This window comes from Hypanus sabinus, chromosome 3 (genome assembly GCF_030144855.1).
Source record: "Hypanus sabinus isolate sHypSab1 chromosome 3, sHypSab1.hap1, whole genome shotgun sequence".
NCBI classification, from domain to species: Eukaryota; Metazoa; Chordata; class Chondrichthyes; order Myliobatiformes; family Dasyatidae; genus Hypanus; species Hypanus sabinus.
In genome coordinates this window covers 123,043,493-123,065,446 of record NC_082708.1, presented here as the reverse complement: position 1 = coordinate 123,065,446, position 21,954 = coordinate 123,043,493, and the positions used below count along the sequence as shown (strand labels likewise).

Here is a 21,954-nt window from a genome sequence, read left to right as displayed (position 1 = left end):
CAGTAAAGAGAAATACAGAGAATTGCCACCTTCTGTGGCATGGGAACACCACACCACATATACAGATTTATTCTGCCTGCCGACTTCTCCAGACAGGAAGGGTTAGATTTTGCCCCACGTTATATGGATGTCTGGCCAATCAGCAACACACATAGCAATGGGTGCACACAATAGTCATTAAACTCTTCAGACAGTATGATTAAATGATGTCTGCATTATGAAATGGCAGGAATTTAATCGCATTATACAATCAAGTGCCTGCTTTCAACCATCATCCTGTTAACATCCAAATAACTATTGAAAACATTGGCTTAGAAATTAGAAAGATTAGAAAGCTTGCACTATAACCATGCCCCTACTTGTTTTTCATGTTTTGTGAAATAAATTTAGTGCTTAAATTGCACTAACTGTGCTGTTTTTCTTTGTAGTAATGAGCAGAATCAGGAGTGAAATAGAATAGGAAATACGGGAAAAACTCAGCAGGTCAGGCAAAGTGTTGGCCCCAGAATCTTTAACACCACACATTTGTTACATTTCTGGCTCTACTTCAGAGCTAAGGTCATTCCAATTCAGTCATTGTGTGTGTGTGTGTGTATGTGGTCAAAAATTCAGAGTGGAATTGTTTGCTGTACAATAATGCCATCTTGTAAAATAGCCCAAATTCACTAACAAAAGCAATCATCCGTCAGTGACCCCTCCAAGCCAACATCCCCAGCAAAGAGGCCTCAGTCAACCCCAATTGGTAGATCACATCATACGTCACATCTGACTACCCAAACATGCAACCTCTTCCTAGTTCTGTCATGGCAAGAAGTTACCGGCAAGGAGGTCAAAGTGATTCGAGGTTATTCTCAAAGACGTCTTGAAAAGGTACAATATCGATACTCAAAATGGAGAAGGAATGTTGGATTAGCGACTGAGAACATTGAACCCCTCCATCGCGAGCATGCAGAAGTGCACTGTAAACAGTAGAAGGAGCATACTATCTGCCCAACCACATATTAGCATTATCAGCCATCTCAGAACCCACAGAAGTTCAATGGAAACAAGTCTCCCTCAACTCCAAGGAACTGCCTAATAAGAGAGGTTGCTGCTTCTGCTGTTCAGTGCTCACATAGTCCCAGATTGTTACTGCACCAGGGTGAACCACTTGTTTACTATCCGCACATTAAAATCCATTAGTAATAGGTGTGTTTGAAGATTCAATGGCCAGTTAACTACAGCAGCATGTGATTTTGTAGAAGTATTTATTTTTGTTAATGGTCCTAAACTTCTATCCAAGTGAAATTTTTAATTAAATTAGTCACAAGATTACTGGCACATGGCAGCAATCTACGCTCTTTGATCAGATCCATTCACAATTGGTTTGCAGAATGAAAGCAACTACAGAAAGTTTGGCCCTTAGATGCACTACAGCTTCAAATATAAATTGCTTAAAAATTCTTACACCAATATTTAATTTATCACATCCTGTTGCAGGTTTTGCACAATGTTTGCCTTGTCTAATTAATGACTTTTGACAGAATGAAAAATGTTTTGAGTTATATTCTCTTGCTTTTTTTCTAGATAATATCACAGCACCAGAATCTGCTAATTGCGAATCCAGAGAGCACAATAAATTTCACATTGCTAAGCAATGATAATGCCTTCCTGAACTACCACCCAAACTACTTTACACAGAGGACTCTTACTGCTAGATTTCAAATGAACAATACAAAGCCACCACACGTACAGATGATCCGCAAACCAGTGCTCACTGTTATGGGGCTGTTGGCATTATTAGGTAAGTACATTCTTTGTTTTAGTTTCTATTCTGAGCTGAGTTGACTGATCTTAATTACCTAATAACCTAATGGATGATCACCTGAGTTTCTCAGATTGGGAAGGAAACAATAAAGCTGATGGTGTGCTTGGACGGGCAAGGATTAGGTTAAGCCTCTGCAGTTGCATTGTTTGCCTACTGCTGTTATCAAGGCTCGGACATGATGACCACCTGAGTAGGCAATGAGTAGCTTGGTGGCCAAAAAACCATAAAGCAAACAGATCAATGGCTTCAGTTGAAGCTAAACATGAAAGTAACTTCTAAAAATAAAAAAAAAATTAAATTTATTTATACTTGCAATTACTACTATTCTTAGTTGCAAAGATTAGGTATTTACAAAACCAAGCCATTAAAATGAGATTGGTGTTGATGCTACACAAATGGTGAATGCAAGATATCATGAATTATGATTAATATATCAGTTCTGTTACAAATCCTTACACGATATCTAATGTTAATTATCACCTAATGTATTGGCCAACACCATTTGTCAGTTTAATTGTATACCAAAAATGGAAAAATCATGGGTTTTTGACATGCAGTTTGTGGCTAAGTATATACAGGGCAAAGTTTAACTATGATCAATCATAAATGCACAAAAGCTCTTTAATTAGATCCCCATTTATGCCTGCAGCATCAGCTTAATAAATACTTCTGGTGGAACCACAATACTATCGAGCAGTTTCAGGTGGGAGGTTGCTTTAAAAGTGCAAGAGGATGCTCATTCATTCGTTAATTTTGTGCCATGTCGTATGACATGGGCAATCATGGTCTTTCCAGTGATAGTTCTTGCCAAATTTTTCTAACGAAGTAGTTTGCCATTGCCTACTTCTGGGCAGTGTCTTTACAACATAGATGACCCCAGCCATTATCAATACTCTTCAGAGATTGTCTGCCTGGCATCAGTGGTCACATAACCAGGACTTGTGATATGACCATCCACCACCTGCTCCCATGGCTTCATGTGACCCTGATCGGGGGTGGGGGGTGTCTAAGCAGGTGCTACACCTTGCCAAAGGGTGACCTACAGGCTACTGGAGGGAAGGTGCGCCTTACACCTCTTTTGGTAGAGACATAATTCCACCCTGCCACCCAAATAGATGCATATTTATAAAAATAAACTGTAGCTATTCAATTAACACCTTGAGACATTTTGGCAGGTCTGAATGTGTCTCAGATTTAACAGCAATTACAACAAGCTAACAGGCTCAGCCCGCCACTCCCGCATCATGTGCCAGATATTGAATCCAGCCCTATAGTATGTCTTTGTTTCTGTAGTACAGTAAAATCTTGTTTTACTGTTGTTCTGGCACTATACAGACCAGCAAACCACAGTAATTGACATCTCAGCAAGAGCAGTCAAACTGACAAAGGAATAAGGCCGGGGAACTGTAAGGCCAGAATCAGGTAGGTATTAAGAAAATGCTCAAGGCAACACCGTGGGAGTGCTTGAGCCTTAGTCAGAACAACACTGAAGGGCTGCTGGGCCAACTTCCAATTCATCAATAACCATCAGGTCCAGCAATGCCGCTTAAGCTATGTTAACAGATTTTACAATGTATCACGTCTTTGGGGTAATTATAAAAACTTTTATTCACACACTTTATGCACAACATGCAGTTGTTGTGCAATTAATGAAAATGGCCATCTCTTCCAATTTTTATTCAGTTTAATTATATTAATTTAAAAATTCCATGCTTACTGCTTGAGGAAGGGAATTCTGCTCAGTCAGCTCAACTCTTATTTATAATGATCTCAAAAGAACTTTCTGCAAAGTTATTGTGCAAAGCACATCAAGAGGAAGTAGAAAGTAGACTTCTTTAAGATTTTAATGTTTCAATGGAAGAGAGTTTTAACCTGAGTTATTGGGTACTCTGGGTGAGCCATGCATTTTACACTCTTCCAATCAAGTTAATTTCTACTTAGTTCTGTGTTTCTGCTAAAATGTCTAAAATTATCTTTGGCAGAAAATGGCAAGAGCACTGTTCTGTGGTTGATGAGTCATGGATATCTTGTATTTACAGATATAAGCACACATTTCATTAAACATTTATGCTGACTGAGTTCCAAACATTCAATCCACCAATCTCTGAGTGTTCATTGTTTAGGGGATGGGATGTTTATCCAGTTAAAAAACAATTAACATTTTATGGAACTGTTTGAAAAAGATCCTGCATATATGATTGTTGGGAGGTATAATTTTCCAATTAGACTGGACAGCAATTTTTTTTTCAGAAGTGTTGCTTCCTTAGTTTTTTTTTTAGTTTATGATAGACCATTTGAAGCTGAACACAAATATAATTTCAGACTACTTGTATCACGTAAGAACTTGGAGAAACAAGAAATTAACTTCTATTGACTACAATACATTTAATTGCATAAGTGCTGAAGCTTTGCAATAGTTAACTAGGATGAAAATATTTTGTTGATGATTTCTGTTTGTACTCAGTGTCTCGTTTAAGTGTACTCAGAGGCATCTCGTTTAAGTGTCCAACAATATTCAGTCAGTATTGATGGGTTCCAGTTGCCCTGATATCATTTCTCCATGACTGCAATGTCCTGGTGAAACCTTTCACCATGCTCATCACTGACAGAGACAGATTTGCAAGGAAGACGTCTAAATGGGAATGCAGAAAATTGATCTTTAGTGACATGTTGCACTTGATGGTTTTGAATGCTTGAAGCATGTTGTCAACCAGCTGCACCTAGTTTGGTGCTCTGTAATTGCCAAGAAAATTGACTGCAACGTCTTTGAATGCCTTCCATGCAATTTTCTCCGGTCTCACTAGAAGTCCTGCAAATTGCCTGTCACTGATGTCCTGTTTGATTTGTAAACCAACAAAAATACCTTTCTTAATCTTGGCATCAGTTATTCTGACTTGAATTATGAATTGAAATAATAAATATAGGCAATTTCAAAAACAGGTGTGTGGTAGGGAAATTTCATGGCAATTTTCATGGCCAGCAGCCCAAGATCCATAAGATATACCCAAAAGTATTGAGGAAGCAACATCTTGGTTGCCCAGTATATATTGTCATGGCAAATTAAAGTAGGTGATACCTAATGCTGCAGCAAAGGTTCGCTGGAAGGATATGTATGCTGGCATTAAAAGACAATCTCTCCGTTGGAGAGAAGTGTAAGATACCTACGGAGCAATGGCAATAAGCCAGCACAGAGAGAGTCGCAGAAACCCTTAAAAGCCTTTGAAAAATTAGAAGCAGGAGTTTGTGCAACGCACTCAAAATGCTGGAGGAACTCAACAGGCCAGGCAACATCTATAGAAAAAAGAACAGTCAACATTTTGGGCTGAAGCACTTCGGCAGGACTGGAGATTAAAAGCTGAGGAGTAGATTTGAGGGGTGGGGGGAGGGAATTGAGAACCACCAGGTGATAGGTGAAACCTGGAGAGGGAGGGATAAAATAAAGAGCTGGGAAGTTGGTGAAAAAGACAGAAAGCCATGGAGGAAAGAGAAAAAGGGGACAGAGGAGTACCGGAGAGAGAGACGATGGGCAGGCAAGGAGATAGAAGATGAGAGAGGGACAGGGGATGGGAAATGGTGAAGGGGAAGGTAAGCATTACTGGAAGTCTGAGAAATCGATGCTCATACCATGAGGTTGGAGGCTACCCAAACAGAATGCGTGAAATGGAAGGGATGCAGGTGAGGGCAGCATTGATGGTGGAGGAAGGGAAGCCCCTTTCTTTGAAAAAGGAGGACATCTCCTACATTCTAGAATGAGAAGCCTCATCACCTATTTACCTGTCCTATGCAAGTGAGGGCTAACTACCTCCCTGTAGCTTCTATCTATCAGATGTGGCAGAGACGGAGGAATTGAGAGAAGGGGATGGCGTTTTTACAAGTAGCAGGGTGGGACAAGGTATAGTCCAGGTAGCCGTGAGAATCTGTTGGTTTATAATAGACATCTGTGGATAAGCTGTCTCCAGAGATAGAGACAGTAAGATGAGAAAGGGAAGGGAAGTGTCAGAAAAGGACCAGGTGAATTTGAGGCCAGGATGGAAATTGGAGGCAAAGTGGAAGAAATTGACGAGTTCAACATAGGTGCAGGAAGCAGCACCAATGCAATCATCGATGAAGCGTAGGAATAGTGCGGGACAGTCACCAGTGTAGGCTTGCAACATAGACTGTTCCACGTAGCCGACAAACAGGCAGGTATAGCTGGGGCCCATGCGAGTGCCCATGGCTACCCCCTTTGTTTGAAGAAAGTGGGAGGACCCAAAGGAGAAATTATTTAGAGTAAGGATAAGTTTCGCTAGACAGAGGAGAGTGGTGGTGGAGGGGAACTGGTTGAGTCTGGTGTTCAGAAAGAAACGGAGAACTTTGAGGCCTTCCTGGTGGGGATGGAGGTGTATAGGGACTGGACATCCATAGTAAAAATAAAATGATGGGGGCCAGGGAACTTGAAATGCTTGAAAAGATCAAGAGCATGTGAAGTGTCGTGGATGTAAGTGGGAAGGGACTGAACTGGGGGGATAAGACAGAGTCGAGGTATGCAAATATGACTTCAGTGGGGCAGGAACAAGCTGAAACAATGGGTCTATCTAGACAAACAGGTTTGTGGATTTTGGGTAGGAGGTAGAAACGAGAGGTGCGGGAACTATGAGGTGTGTGGCTGGGAATGGGAGATCTCCAGAGTCAATAAGGTTGGTGATGGTGTAGGACAGGCATGGGCAAACTACGGCCCGGGGGCCATATGCGGCCCATTAAGCTTTTTAATCCGGCCCGCAGAACTTGATGAAATTATATTAATAAACCTTGTTAACGTTTTTTCCCTGCAATTCTGGCGTTTTCCCAATAGATGACGCACTCTGTATACATTGACCTTTGTTGATGTGCAGCGTATTACTCCACAATTGCGCTTTACTGTTTGTTCGGCTCGACCTATTTGTGTGAACAGGCGTTCAGCGTCATGAACATCAACAAAGCCAGCCACAGATCCAAGTTAACTGACCAACACCTCAGATCCATCCTGAGAATCGCCACAACAAAACTAAATCCAGACTTTGATGCACTGGCTAAAAAGGGAGACCAACAACACTGTTCCCACTGAAATTAAAAATAAGTTTCTTCGTTGTGTTATGTAAAAAATGCATTTGAAAATATTTTTTTCAATAAGCCTTACATGTTACATGTCATTTCTGTTAAGTGATGGACATGAGTAGTGCGCAGGTGCACGTACGTTCCCAAAATAAAAAATGCGCTCCAGATCAAATAACGTGCTCCGCATACAGGCGCGCTGTCACTATTCTGTCCTTGTGCTGGTCGTTGTTGAGTTTTGGCACAGGGGACAATTGAATAAGAAGGAGCAGGACAAGTAGACCTGCATCTCCTACCGTTTTTGAAATAAAGACAGTCAGGAGGAGAGTGATGATGATAATATCTTGAAGGATAACAGAATTTTCAGTGCTTTAAAATAATAACTGTTACTATTAAAAAAGCTGTATTTTATTCATTTAATTTTCAGTGTTTTAAAAGTCATTTCAATAAATAGCTACCGTAAATTCCGGACTATAAGCCGCTACTTTTTTCCCACGCTTTGAACACTGCGGCCTATACTACGGTGCGGCTAATGCATGTTTTTTTTTCATGCCGCCAAAAACATTTTGCCTCGTAACAGTAGACTAATAAAATTGATGAGTAGTTCACAGAGGTCCAATGAAATTGTACGATAAATCAAGCGCACTTTCACAATTAAATTATTGTAAATCAGTCATTTGTACTCACCCTCATCAACATGGAAAACACTCGAAGAAAAGCATATGATGCAGCTTTTAAGTTAAAGGCGATCAATCTGGCGGTTGAAGAAGGAAATCGAGCTGCTGCACATAATCTTGGCATAAATGAATCGATGGTGAGACAGTGGAGACGCCAGCGTGAAGAACTGAGTCAATGCAAAAAGACGACAAAAGCTTTCAGAGGTAATCATAGCAGATGGCCCGAACTTGAAAACTTTCTTGAAGACTGGGTTAACACACAGAGAGCAGGCAGCCGCGGTGTTTCCACCGTGCAGATCAGACTGAAGGCTAAAGCAATCGCCACCAAAATGAAAATCGAAGATTTTAGAGGTGGGCCATCGTGGTGTTTTAGATTTATGAGATGAAAAGGTCTGTCCGTCAGGGTACGCACGACTCTGTGTCAGCAGCTCCCTTCCCGACCACGAGGAAAAGCTTGCTAACTTCCGCACATTCACTCAAACAAAGATAGCGGAGAATTCCATCGGGCCAGATGATGTCATAAATATGGATGAAGTACCTTTGACGTTTGACCTGCCTCTCACTCGGACTGTTAATAAAAAAGGTGACTTGTCCATCACACTGAAAACAAGTGGCCATGAGAGAACGCATTTTACTTGTGTTCTGAGCTGCACAGCATCCAGACTAAAGCTTCCACTGATGGTGATTTTTAAGCGGCTGACAATGCCAAAGGAAAAATTCCCAAAAGAAATCATGGTGAAAGTCAATAAGAAAGGTTGGATGACGGAGAGTCTAATGAAGGATTGGCTGAGAGAGTGCTACGCCAAGCGACCAGGGGGATTTTTTCACAGAAAAAAAGCATTGCTCGTTATGGACAGCATGAGGGCCCATATAACAGATTCAGTGAAAGCTGCCATCAAGAGTACAAACTCAATTCCAGCTGTGATTCCTGGGGACACCACGAAGTATTTGCAGCCACTGGACATCAGCGTGAACCGGGCATTTAAAGTGGCACTGCGCGTTGAGTGGGAGGCTTGGATGACGAGCGGCAAGAAATCCTTTACCAAAACAGGACGCATGCAAAGAGCATCTTTAACTCAAGTCTGCCAGTGGATCCTAAATGCGTGGAGCCGTGTCACAACATCCACCATCACCAGCGGGTTTCGAAAGGCTGGACTGCTGCGTGATGAAGAGGACCACGTGCGCTCAAGTGAGAGCGACAACGAAGAAACTGAAGTGAGTGACGAGATCCTGAGGTTGTTCAATTCGGACACTGAAGAAGAGGACTTTGATGGTTTTAGTGCGCAGGAGGAAGATGAAGAAGGCGATCAATAACTTTTCCTGGTAGGCTGCAGTATATATATTTTTTTTACCAGTCGTTAGGAGATATTGGAACGTTGTTCGTGCACTGTTCAGTAAAAAAGTATACGCAACATAATTTGTGTGTTACCGATACGTATGTATATTTAAAAGTAGCTGTGTTACAGGCATTGTTCGAAAAAAAGCATTTGCAATATGTATTTGTTTATGTTACCATATGGATTTAATTAAAAGTTAAAAAATCCTCACGTGTAATATCTTTCTGGGTAAATATCTCATATTACAACGTAGGACACCTGCGGCTTAAAATCCGGTGCGGCTTGTACAAGTACAAAATTGATTTTCTTTCTAAAATTAGAGCGTGCGGCTTTTAATCAGGTGCACTCTGTAGTCTGGAATCTACGGTAAATACCATGGGACTTCAAAGACAGATATTTTGTTGTAATGCATTTGTTCATTTTCAATTGAAATTAAAAGACATGTTTTCTACATATCCCATGATATTTTATTTTCTCTTATGAGGTGTATTACCAAAACACTCCGTCCATCTGCTCCTGGTCCGGCCCCCCTGTCAAATTTTAGAACCCTTTGTGGCCCACAAGTCAAAAAGTTTGCCCACCCCTGGTGTAGGAGATAATGGCTTGGTGTTTCTTAGTGGGGTCCTGTTCAAGGGGTAAGTAAGAGGAGGTGTCTGAGAGTTGGCGCTGGGCCTCAGCAAGGTAGAGGTCAGCAGAAGTTTGTCTTAGACGAACAGCACTAAAAGTGAAATTAAGTATTATCAGTACATCATCTTCAGTGGAAGTGAATTGTAGAAAGGAAATGAATCACATTTAACACAAACAACTGGGGTTGACTTTCCAAAGCCAAAATTTTAATCTTACTCTGACATGACAGCTTGGACAGTATAAATATAAGCACGGTTGGAGGTGCAGTGGGTAGCAATGCCAGCAGGAAACAACATCTTTCTGTAAATCTTCGTGAAGCAATGCAAGGTACGAGTGTTTGCCTACTAGCCCACAGACTCACACAGCTCTGTCAACTACATTCCCTCACATCCAGCTTCCAATAAGGACAATCCTATTCTCCATATCCGTTCCATTGACAAGAATTTGCACAGCGGTGTCTTTATAATGTGTTCCTTTTCCCCAGCCTGAACAAGACTGGAGGGCTCTTTTGTGTTCACCTTCTACCTCACCAACATCTCATTCAATGGACCATCTCCATTGCTATTGGGCTATGAGACATATCTCTCCTTCCTGTTGTTTCAGTGTTCCAAAGGAACCTTTCTCTCTGAAACCCCTCGTTCATGCTTTCATCTCCACTGACCACTGTCCTTTTCAGTACACTTCCCCTGCAGACACAGGAGGTGCAACAGCTTCACTTTTACCCCCTCCTTTCCCACCAGCAGTGAGCCAAAGCAATCCTTAAAACAAACTGTTTTTAGGACCATGCAGTGTGCAAATTAGCATGCTAACTGCACAATCATGTGGTTGGCTTCACTCTGTACCTCGGAACCTCTTGTCATCTAAGCCGATGCAAAACAGGGCTGGGTACTGGAACACATTCTCTTCTCCATTTTTCTAGCAGCTATAAAAAAAACCTGATACATCTGCTGTAGGACATTGCCATCCAACATCAGGTCTCTATCAGCCTGTACCCAGCCAATAATTGGTTCGACCCAACAAAAAAGTTAGTGATAATGAGGAAATTGAATTTTACCTAGTTTGGCAGCCCTCTCTGCTTGAGAATAACCATAGCTGTTTGGATTCAACACTGAATCTGTTCAGCTACCTTGCCTTTGCACACCAAATATTCAATATTCACAAAATGTTTTAAAAAATGCAAATATGGTGGTTTAAAACAAGAGCAAAAGATCCTGGGAATACTTAAGTGACCAGGCGCCATTTGTTGGAAGGGAAACCGAGTTTCTGTTTCAGGTTCACATTCTACAGGGGTTGTATTGAGAGCATCCTGAGCAGCTGCATCACTGCCTGCTTCAGAAATTGCACCATCTTGGATCGCAAGACCATGTAGCGGATAGTGAGGTTAGCTGAAAAGATCATCGGGGTCTCTCTTCCCGCCATCACGGACATTTACACTACACGCTGCATCCGCAAAGGAAACAGCATTATGAAGGACCCCATGCACCCCTCATAAAATCTCTTCTCCCTCCTGCCGTCTGGGAAAAGGCTCTGAAGCAATCAATCGGGCTCTCACAACCAGGCTATGTAACAGTTTCTTCCCCCAAGCTATCAGACTCCTGATACCCAGATCCTGGACTGACACCTTGCCCTACTGTCCTGTTTATTATTTATTGTAATGTCTGCACTGTTTTTGTGCATTTCATGCAGTCCTGTGTAGGTCTGTAGTCTAGTGTAGTTTTCACTGTGTTGTTTATTTTTATGTAGTTCAGTCTAATTTTTGTACTGTGTCATGTAACATCATGGTCCTGAAAAACATTGTCTCATTTTTACTATGTACTGTACCAGCAGTTATGGTTGAAATGACAGTAAAAGTGACTTGCCTTGACTTGAGGTTGAAGACCCTACATCAGAATCTTCTTTGACCTGGAATGTTGACAGTTTTACTTTCAACAGATGCAGTTATCTGCTGACTATTTACAGAATTTTCTGTTTTTATATTAAAATAAGTACATACCCTAACCTTTAGTCTACAAAGTGATTATCATCTCCTCTGCGGTTGTGAGACTCGGAGAATCTACAGAAAAACAGCTAATAAGCTTGGATTGCCAGCATCAACATCCCCAGTATAAACTCTGAAAATTGCCACATCAGCATCAATGTCTTTACAAGATCCACCATCTTTATTGTAAGCACCCTACAATCCAACAGGAGTTGAGGCAAGCAGGCACTGAGCATATTCCTGTTGCACAACTCCAAAATAATTGCTGTGCATGCAATTCACCAATGCAGAAAGGACACAGGAAAGCTAAAATGAAAAGTGTAAAGACCTGGGTTTGTTTTATGCTCTAGATTCCATCATCTGCTGTCTCTTTCTCACATCTATCTGATGCCTACCACCAACTGTTCTAATTTAAGGAGTAACAGTATGAGAATGTGTTGGCGCCTGGCCTAGTGGGCAAGGCATCAGACTAGTAACCTGAAGGTCACTGGTTCGAGCCTCAGCTGAGGCAGCGTGATTGTGTCCTTGAGCAAGGCACTTAACAACACATTGCTCTGTGACGTCACCTGTGCCAAGCTGCATGGGTCCTAGTGCCCTTCCCTTGGACAACATCGGTGGCGTGGAGAGGGGAAGGCCTGCAGCTTGGGCAACTGCTGGTCTCCCATACAACCCTGCCCAGGCCTGCGCCCTGGAAACTCTAGGTGCAGATCCATGGTCTCTCGAGACCGACGGACGCCACCACTCAGTATGAAAATGTGACCTTACTGTCACAAGATAAGTTACTACATCTCAAGAAAGTGGCTGGATATAACAATCTCAAGGTATTATGGTGGACTGTGAAGACTATATCCTGCAAATATAATGTGAGGAAGTAGCTCACATTGCAGCCACTCCTTTCTCTGGAAGCCGACTGAGGGACTGAATGATGGGCACTGCATCTACATAGTGTTCATACAAAAGGCAGAATCTTTGAAGAATTTCGTACCTAACTGCACTCTGATGCTGTGGAGGCAACAGAAGACCATTGTGACTCTCAAAGTTACAACACTCCTTTGCAGCAACGTTAAGAAAGCTTCCTCCAGCTTGCTGGTATAGTTGACATCGGCCATGGTTAATCAGCTCAGTGGACCTGACATGATTGTAGTCCTACAGTCAAACAAGGTTAGAAAGGAGCACACAATCGTTATTGTTCCGTGATTATCTTTCAGAATTTCTAAATGACAGTAAGAAAAGGCTCCTCTCCATGCCCTTTTATTCTGGCTTCAGCCATTTTCTTTCCAGCCTTGACAAAGAGTCTCGGCATGAAACATCGACTGTTCGTTTCCCTCCATAGATGTTACCTGACCTGCAGTTCCTCCTGCATTTGTATGATTTGCTCCACTGGCCACTGAGCTGCAGATCCTGAACCAGTGAAGTAACCGCGACTGAACTTTATTTGCTAAACGTTGCTGTCGCAGGACAGCAGGAAAGGCCCACCAGCACTTCCCCTGAGAAGTGGCCTGACGTAGGATCAGGCTGCCAAGGAGCAATGTTCAGTTGTGGCCAAGAACTTACTGTCTGTGAAAAAACCCACCTCAGCAATTATGTGTTTCACAATGCTGGTTTTGATAACACTCTGGGAGGTGAAATATCTCCCAAGTTTCAGCACAAACAGTGAGCACATTTTTAGCACAACTTGCAAAGTCTGGCAATTTGGATAACGTGGCAGTGCTTGTATTTTACCACAAACTGCAAGTATGCTGAGCACGTGGTTGTTTTCCTCAGTCTTCATACAATGCTGATTTGATACCAGCCCCCGCACTAGCTTAGTAGCTTCACCATGCAGCCAACTCAGGGTGTTACTCGCACATGGGAAAATTGCCTTTTGGCATGGGAGGGCACCAGCCTCACGCTTGCACCATTCAATAGGATCATCAGTTTGTTAAGGTTTTTTGTTACATTGCCAGTGATGAGCTATAAATCTTGGCTGTTGATCAGCATGGTTCTTTAGAGTCACCCTCAAACACATAGTGAGCATAATATTTCAAAAGGAGGATGAGGAAAGGGTCCATAAATCAGGGACATCTGCCATAAGAGAATGAGGAAGATCTCTCAATAGGAGACCTAGTTTGTGCACCTCAATGTATTTGAATAAATTTAATTGAGGAGCAGTACCTCGGGCGTTTGTATTACAAAGAAGATAACCACAGATTTCTGCCAAATGCTGGATTTATTCAAGTCAAGGTCACGGTGACCTTCAGCTTTTCTTTAGTGCCCATACTACGTATTCCAGAGGAGTAATTCGCTGGTGGAAGGATGGTGATTTTGACAAGGCTGCACATTGTGAGGAAGGACACTGCACCATTCTGCATCTAGAAATCGAGTCTGTGCAGGCTGGCAGAGGCTACCAACAGAGTGCCAGGACTGAGAGGACGAAAGCTGTAATCCACAGAAAGAAAGGCGGGTTCATGATCCTACTGCCAATTCCTTGAGATGTTCCCCAGTAATCCCAATAACCTGGTAGAGGACATGTTGCTGGATTGATATAAAGCAGTCAGGTCTCTTGTTCTACACTGTAGCTCTCAGGTTCTGTCAGCTGTGTAAGTCTAGGGAAGACAATCTCTGGCCCCACCAAATGTATGACATTGAGGTGCAAAACCTGTCTGTGTGGGTGCTGTGTGATGTGTTATCCCATTACAAATCAGTACCACGAAATAACAGGCAGTATACCATATGCAATTAAGTGATTTAGCTTTATAATTCTTAATTTAACTAAAGGGTTAATAAAGTAAACAAAAAGAAAGGGGTCCATTTTATTGAAACAGTCTAATATGCAACAAGATGAAGCTCACAGTTTTCCTTCCGCTGGACCTCCATCGACTTCCCCAGGCTTCGTCGACTCCTGGCCCCACTCCAAGTCTCCTTTCTAGTGTCTACGACCTCTCCTTTCTGGCATCTTCTCTCTCCATCTTCCACCAAATAAAAGACCCAGATCACCTTGGTCTCAGGCACATAACTAGAAAAAACACTCCCTTCATTGGACGGCGCACATTCACCCCTCATTATCTCCAGCCATAACCCAAACACTGCTGCGAAAGAAAAACTATTTAGATTAGCAGTGCTTCTACAGAAAGACCATTACATTAGCAGTGAAACCTTTCTCAGGATGTTACATGAGCTTCCACTGTAAAAGTCCAACTGGAAACTAAGAATTAACAACAACATCTATCCTCATGTGCTCTTTTCCTGTCGTCCAGGGACAGCTGCAGTTCACTTGCATGTCTTCAGTTGAGTTTACTGCATTCTGTGTTTGTAAAGGGATCTTCTCAGCATTGGAGAAAGCAAATGCAGATTGGGCAAGACCATTCCATCTGTAAGCGTGACATGGAATTTCTACATCCCTGATGCACCATCAATAACTCTTGGAGACATGAGGCGAGATATAGGCTTTTATTGGCTGGAAGAAAGAACAAGCAGCAAGTGACCACCACACTACATCCTGGAGACTGAGGCCGGGGCGGTGTCTCCAATCGCCTTTATACCGGGGTCTGTGGGAGGAGCCATGGTCAGTGGGAGGAGCCACAGGAGCAGTCAGCGGGGGGGGGGGGGGGCATGTCCAGACAGGTATATGTAGTTTACCACATGCACCCCCCTTTGTTTTAAAAGAGAGTCCCCATGGGGCGAAGTTTCTTACAAGTATATTTACAGGTTAAGTCTACCAGGTGGTCGAATCTGTCGCTGCGATCTACGTAGCACCGGCTGTGATTGCACAGGTGCCGGTGGTGACTGCACCGGAGATGGTGGTTGTGCTGGTTCCGGCCTAACTGGAGGTGTCAGCCCACTAGGCGTCAGTGATCCCTCACGCGTGTGCAAGGAGCCCGGTATGGGAGTGTCGTGAGGAGTCTGTGTAGGGCTTGGTGTGCGCGGTGTCACCTCGGGTACAGGGTTCATAGTTACCGTGGAGTGTTCGGGGTAGTGGTCTGCTGCTCCTGCGGGCACCAGGTCGTGGACGGAGACCATGTCCTCCCGCCCATCAGGTAAGACCACGTAGACATACTGGGGGTTCGCATGTAGAAGGTGAACCCTCTCAACCAGCGGGGAGTATTTATTACTCCTCACATGTTTCCGGAGCAGCACTGGCCCTGGGGACGTCAGCCAAGCCGATAGGGTGGTCCCAGTGGCAGACTTCCTGGTAAAAGAAAATAGGCGCTCATGAGGGGTGGCATTGGTGGACGTACATAACAGAGAGCAGATAGAGTGGAGTGCCTCGGGGAGGACCTCCTGCCATTGAGAGACCGGCAACCTTTTTGACTTAAGGGCTAAAAGTGTGGCCTTCCACACTGTGGCATTCTCCCTCTCCACCTGTCCATTTCCCCGGGGATTATAGCTCGTGGTCCGACTAGTAGCAATGCCCCTAGCCAGCAGGTACTGGTGCAGCTCGTCACTCATAAAGGAGGACCCTCTATCACTGTGGATATAGCAGGGATATCCGAACAGAGTGAAGAGCTGGCACAGGGCTTTTAAGACGGACGTGGCAGTAGCTGTGGTCGGTTTCGGGGAGTTCGTGGACTCGCGACTGGCAGCGATGGTGATGAATTCGCTCGCGGGTGGCGGCGGGGTCTGCAGTGTCCACGGAACCGGCGGAGGATCGCACGGCTGGACAGCGTCAGCGTTGTGCAGAGCAGCCTCCAGCGTGTCGGCCATCTCGATCATTGAGCGTAAGGTAAGATAGGCATTTTCCAGCAGCCACTGGTGCACGTACACTGACCTGATCCCCGTAACGAAGGTGTCTCGAACTAGGTGTCTTGTCTTGTGGTGTCTTGTTCTGCCGTCAGTCCCTTGCAGTCGCAAACTTGCACGAGTGTCTGTAGGGCTCGGAGAAACTGCCCGCTCGACTCGCCAGGTCGCTGCCACCGCGTCGCTAAGCAATGTCTTGCGTAGACGGTTGTTCACCAGCCGCAGGTACTGTCTTTTGAGGGCGTCCAGTGCCCCTTGGTAGGTCGGCAGGCCTCTGATAAGGGAAAATACTTTCGGACTTACTCTGGATTTTGTACATTGTGGCAGGCTCAGTCACTGGAATCACTTCCAGGTATGATTGGAAGCATGCAAGCCAGAGTTCAAAGGCAAGAGCTGCTTCTGGGGCTTGGGGGTCCAAGTCTAATTTTTCCAGACTTTTTCAAGTAAAATACTTTCCATGTTTTAAAACTTCCAGCCAATAAAATTGATGCACCATCAATAACTCTAGGAGACGTGAGGCGAGATATAGGCTTTTATTGGCTAGAAGGAAGAACAAGCAGCAATTGACCACCACACTGCATCCTGGAGACTGAGGCCGGGGCAGTGTCTTCAATCGCCTTTATACCGGAGTCTGTGGGAGGAACCACTGTCAGTGGGAGGAGCCACAGGAGCAGTCAGCGGGGGGGCGTGTCCAGACAGGTATATGTAGTTCACCACAATTCCCCTTCTATTCTGACTTCAATCTTCAGGATTTAACGTTGAATTCAATAGTTTAATATAATTAACCATTCCTGCCACTTATCCCATTCTCCCAACATTCAGTTTTCTTTCTGTCTATACCCCTGATGTTTCAGAGTCCATTCATCTCTTCCTATGCACTCATGTTGTACATTCACCAACCTCCTTTAACTAGCACTGCCATCCTGCATGTATTTCGACCTGTACTGGTCTCCCTCCTATCCAAGTGGGCCCTAATCTCTACCCAACCTAACAACTTAACCACTAACCCCTATTCCTATCATTGTCCGGCACCTCCGCAACACCGATCCCAGTCTCAATGAGCAAAGACCCAACATCCTAGCCCCACATATGTTCGTTCATGTGCTATATGGTTTCCCTTTTTAGGTGGCAGAGTGGGTGATTACCAACATCCATTGGCAGGAAAGAGAACTGATAGTTTTTACTATGAAAAGGATTGCATTAGAACTAGAGACTGTTTTATTCAGAGACTGTACTTGCACATTTGGAATATGCTGATTCGGTGTTGATTTATTCACCAAAGTGATCATTACCAATTTGTTTATAAAGGGACATGGATAGCAAATGTTTTGCTATATTGCAGGATTTGTATTGAAGTTAGGGTGTCTTTTTTTGCATGTTGAAGAGAAGGATGAAGGTTGTATTTCTCAAGTAGGTAGTGTTACACAAAAGGAAATGTTTCTGGGCTAGTTTTTCTTCTGATGCCCTTTGTTTTTGCTACCAAAGATTCCTGTGAGTGCAGGCTCTTCTGGAACTCTGATCCCAGTTGGTATAAATCTATAGGAGCTATTCTGAAGCCTATTATTATTATTGCTATGACTGAAACATTTTGAAAATCACCCTCCTATTTCAGAAACATGAGAAAGGAAAACTATTGAACCATTATTAACTTGTTAATCTAGTATTTGTTGTCAGGAATCATTACTACCTTTTGATGGTGTTAAAACCATGTAATGAGCAGTAAAGAGTCCTCCGTGCCTGTGTGGGGAGCTGGACAGCGTGGTGTGCCAAGGATTCTAGAGCACCTTAAATGGTTAATTGTTAACTAGAGTATTTAATTGTTTAACCTTGTTAAGTTTATTTTGATAGGCTTGGGGATTCCAGATCATTTGTACTATTTAAGCCGGCATTCCTTAGCACTTATTGTGGGGACAGTTACATCTCACGGTGTGGCTCGGTGAAGCCACCAGTATTCTGTGGGAAATCCTATGCACACACAGTGTTCGCTATCTCCACGTGGGAGTCTGTCTTTATTCCACATTTGGTTTCTGCCATCGTCAGCATCCTCCTTGACAGAAAGACCCCACAATGTGATGGATCCAGCGGAGGTTGAACAGTGGTGTTTTGACATCAGTCAGCTTGAACCAAGGGTGCCATCTGTTCTTAAGTCCACGTTCCAGGTGTTTCTAGTCTATGTTCTGAATTTCTCAAGTCCACATTCCAAGATTCTCTAGTCCACATTGTAGGGGCTTTTTTCTGATGTTTATTCTATGTTCCCAAAGTATATTCAATGTTTTCTATGTTCACCATGTCTTGAGTTCCTCAGACCTGTCTCAAATTCTTCAACTCTATTTCAAGTTCCCCAGCCTGTCTTAAGATTAGCAGGTCTATCTTGAGTTCCTCAGGGCTATCTGAAGCTTACCAGGTCTGTGTTGAATTTACCAGGTCTGTCTGGCCCTCGTCCTTGGATCCTGAGTTCCCCAGGTCGTCCTGGACTGTCAGGTGCCAGCCATTGAAAAGGTGGGAACTGTAACAAGCTCTCTGGGCCTGTGCAGAAAGCCGGAGTGTTAGAGTCCAAGGTTAATTGGTTAATTGATGTTTAACTTTGGTAGATTTATTTTGATAGACTCACAGATTCTGGGCTGCCTGTACTATTTAAGCAGATGTTTCTTAGAGCTTATAGCAGGGTACTAGTTTGGAGAAAGTTTCATTTTGCAGTGTCGCTCAGTCAAGCTACCAATGTTCTCTTGGAATTCCTTTGTCTAAACTCTGTTTGCCATCTCTACACAGGAATCTGCCTTTCCTCTGTCAATGTCAGTGTACACTGGGACAGGATCACTTGAAGTCTGGTTATGAATGTTACACGAATATAAAGATTTCCAGTTCAAAGTTTACAAGGCAGTATTATCAGGTTTTCCACATAATAATGAAACTGACTCTAGATGTGTTGCAAATATTTGCAGCTGCCAGCATTTAGCACAATTTGTGACATCTTTGAAGCCATACTTCAATGCAAACAATGCTCAACGGTCTTATGGAGAGTTAGTTTCTGAATAATTAGAACAGAAGGGCAGGATAGTCTGAAGAACAGAACTTGTAGGAGGCATGTAGGAGTTTGGCAATTGGTTGTATGGTTAGTGAACTCTTGCACTTTTGGGAAGTCCACAATGCAGGTAAATAGCCTGCATTCTTCCATTCTGTGCGCTGAAAAAATAATGGAAGAAGTCATTTGTTCTTGAGTACGGCATTTGAGAGTCTTTACTGTTGCAGGATAAACCAGTCCAGCAAGTTATCACCCAATCAGTCCACTATCAAACATCAGCAAAGCGGAGGAGATTGTCATTAAGAAGTAACACTCCCAAAAATGACTTGCTCAGTGATGCTTGATATGGTTTTTGTCAGGACCACTTAGCTTCAGACTTCATCACAGCTTTGGTCCTGACACAGACGGAAGACTTGAGTTCCAAAGGTGAGTGAAAGTAACTGCCCTTGACGTTAAAGCAGCATTTTAATGAGTATGGTAGAACAGAGCCCTGTTAAAATTTAGATCAGTGCACAGGAAGAAACTATGGCAATAGCTGAAGACTAAACTCACACATAGAAAGATTATTGTGGCTTTCAGAAATCAAGTATCCCAAGCCTAGGACTTTGGTGCAGAAGATTTTCTTGGACAATTACCTTCAGCTGCTTCATCATTGACCTTCCCGTCCATCCTAAATTCAGCATTGTGTGTAGGTGCTGATGACAAGCACAATGTTTAATCCCATTCACAGTTCCTCAGCAAATGTCGTGTTACATACCTACACATAAGACCTGAGTCTAGACCATAGACTTTGATCCTTCAACCGCCACTTAAAATATACTCAATGATTTAGCCTTCACAACCATCTATGGCAATGAATTCCACAGATTCACTACCCCTGGCTGAAGAAATTCCTCCTCATCTCTGTTCTAAATGGATGTTTCTCTTTTCTGAGGCTGTGCCCTCTGTCCTAGACTCCCCCACTATAAGAAACATCTTTCTTATATCCACTTATGCAAACCTTTCAATAGTTGATAGGATTCAATGAGATCCTCAGTTTTCTAAATTCCAGTGAGTACCGGTCAAAAGTCAACAAATGCTGCTCATTGGTTAACCCTTCCATTTCTAGAATAATTCCTGTGAACCCTCTCTGGACTCTCTCCAATGCCAACACATCTTTTCTTAGATAAGGGGCCCAAAACTGCTTATAATATTCCAAGTGTGGTCTAATCAATGCCTTATAAAGCCTCAGCATTACACCCTTGCTCTTATATTCTAGTTCTCTCGAAATGAATGCTAACATTGCATTTTTTTCTTTACCACCAACTCAACCTGCAAATTACCCTTCAGTGAATCCTGCACGAGAAATCCCAAGTCCCTTTGCACCTCTGATTTTTAAATTTTCTCCTGGTTTAGAAAATAGTCTATGCCTTTATGCCTTCTACCAAAATACATGACCATACTCTTCCTAACACTGTATTCCATCTGTCACTTCTTTGCCCATTCTCCTAATCTAAGTCCTTCTGCAGACACCCTGCTACCTCAAAACTATCTGCTCCTCCACCTATCATCCACAAACCTGGCCACAAAGTCATTAATTCCATCATCCAAATTATTAACATATAATGCAAAAAGAAGTGGTCCCAATGCTGATCCCTGTGGAACTCCACTAATCATTGGCAGCCACCCAGAAAAGACCCTGTTTATTCCCACTCTTTGCAACTTGCCAGACAGCTAATCTTTTCTCCAAGCTAATGTCTTTCCTGTAATACCATGGGTTTTTACCTTGTTAACCAGCCTCATGGCAGGCACTTCGTTAAAGGCCTTCTGAAAGTCTAAATAAACAGCATCCACTGACTCTCCTCTGTCTATCTTGCCTAAAAGAATTCTAACAGAGTTGTGAGGTAAGATTTTCCCTTAAGGAAACCATGCTGACTTTGGCCTATTTTACCATGTGTTTCCAGTACCCGTAATCCTCATCCCTAATAATGGACATCTTCCCAACCACTGAAGTCAGGCTAATTGGCCTATAATTTCCTTTCCTCTGCCTCCCTCCCTTCTTAAAGAGTGGAGTGACATTTTCAATTTTCCAGTTCTCTGGAACCTTTTCAGAATCTAGTGAGTTTTGAGGGATAATAACTAACACCTCCACAATCTCTTCAGCTACAGTAGCTCTTTCAGAACCCTGGGGTGTAGTCCATTTGGTCCAGGTGATTTATCTACCTTCACAATTTCTCCTTCTCCTTAGTAATAGAAACAACACTCACTTCTGCTCCTTGACACTCTTGAATTTCTGGCGCACTGCTAGTGTCTTCCACAGTGAAGACTGATGCAAAATATTTACTAGGTTCATCTGCCATTTCTACGTTCCCCCATTTCTCCCTCTCCAGCATCATTTGCCAGCAGTTTAATATCCACTGTTGCCTCTCTTATTTTTAATATATTTATAAAAACTTTTGGTATCTTCTTTTATATTATTGGATAGCTTCCCTTACTATTTCATGTTTTCTCTCCTTATGGCTTTTTTAGATGTCTTGATAGCTTTTGAAAGCTTCCCAATTTTCTAGCCTCCCACTATTTTTTGTTATATTGTATGCCCTGTCCTTTGCTTTTGTGCTGTTTTTTTGATTTCCCTTGTCAGCCACAATTGCCTCATTCTCCCTTTAGAATGCTTCTTCATCTTTGAGATGCACCTATCACGCACCTTCTGAATTGTCTTCAGAAACTTCAGCCATTCTGCT

General features: G+C 43.0%; 1 protein-coding gene across 3 annotated transcripts in view; it reads left to right on the top strand.

Moving 5' to 3' along the window:
• The window catches only part of idua (alpha-L-iduronidase), a 197,593-nt gene that overhangs the window by 133,756 nt on the left and 41,883 nt on the right, over nt 1–21,954 (top strand). For all 3 annotated transcript variants that reach the window (XM_059965064.1, XM_059965066.1, XM_059965065.1), the window contains one exon: nt 1,567–1,783. In XM_059965064.1, the coding sequence (XP_059821047.1) occupies nt 1,567–1,783 (217 nt within the window). The remainder of the gene's footprint in view (nt 1–1,566; nt 1,784–21,954) is intronic.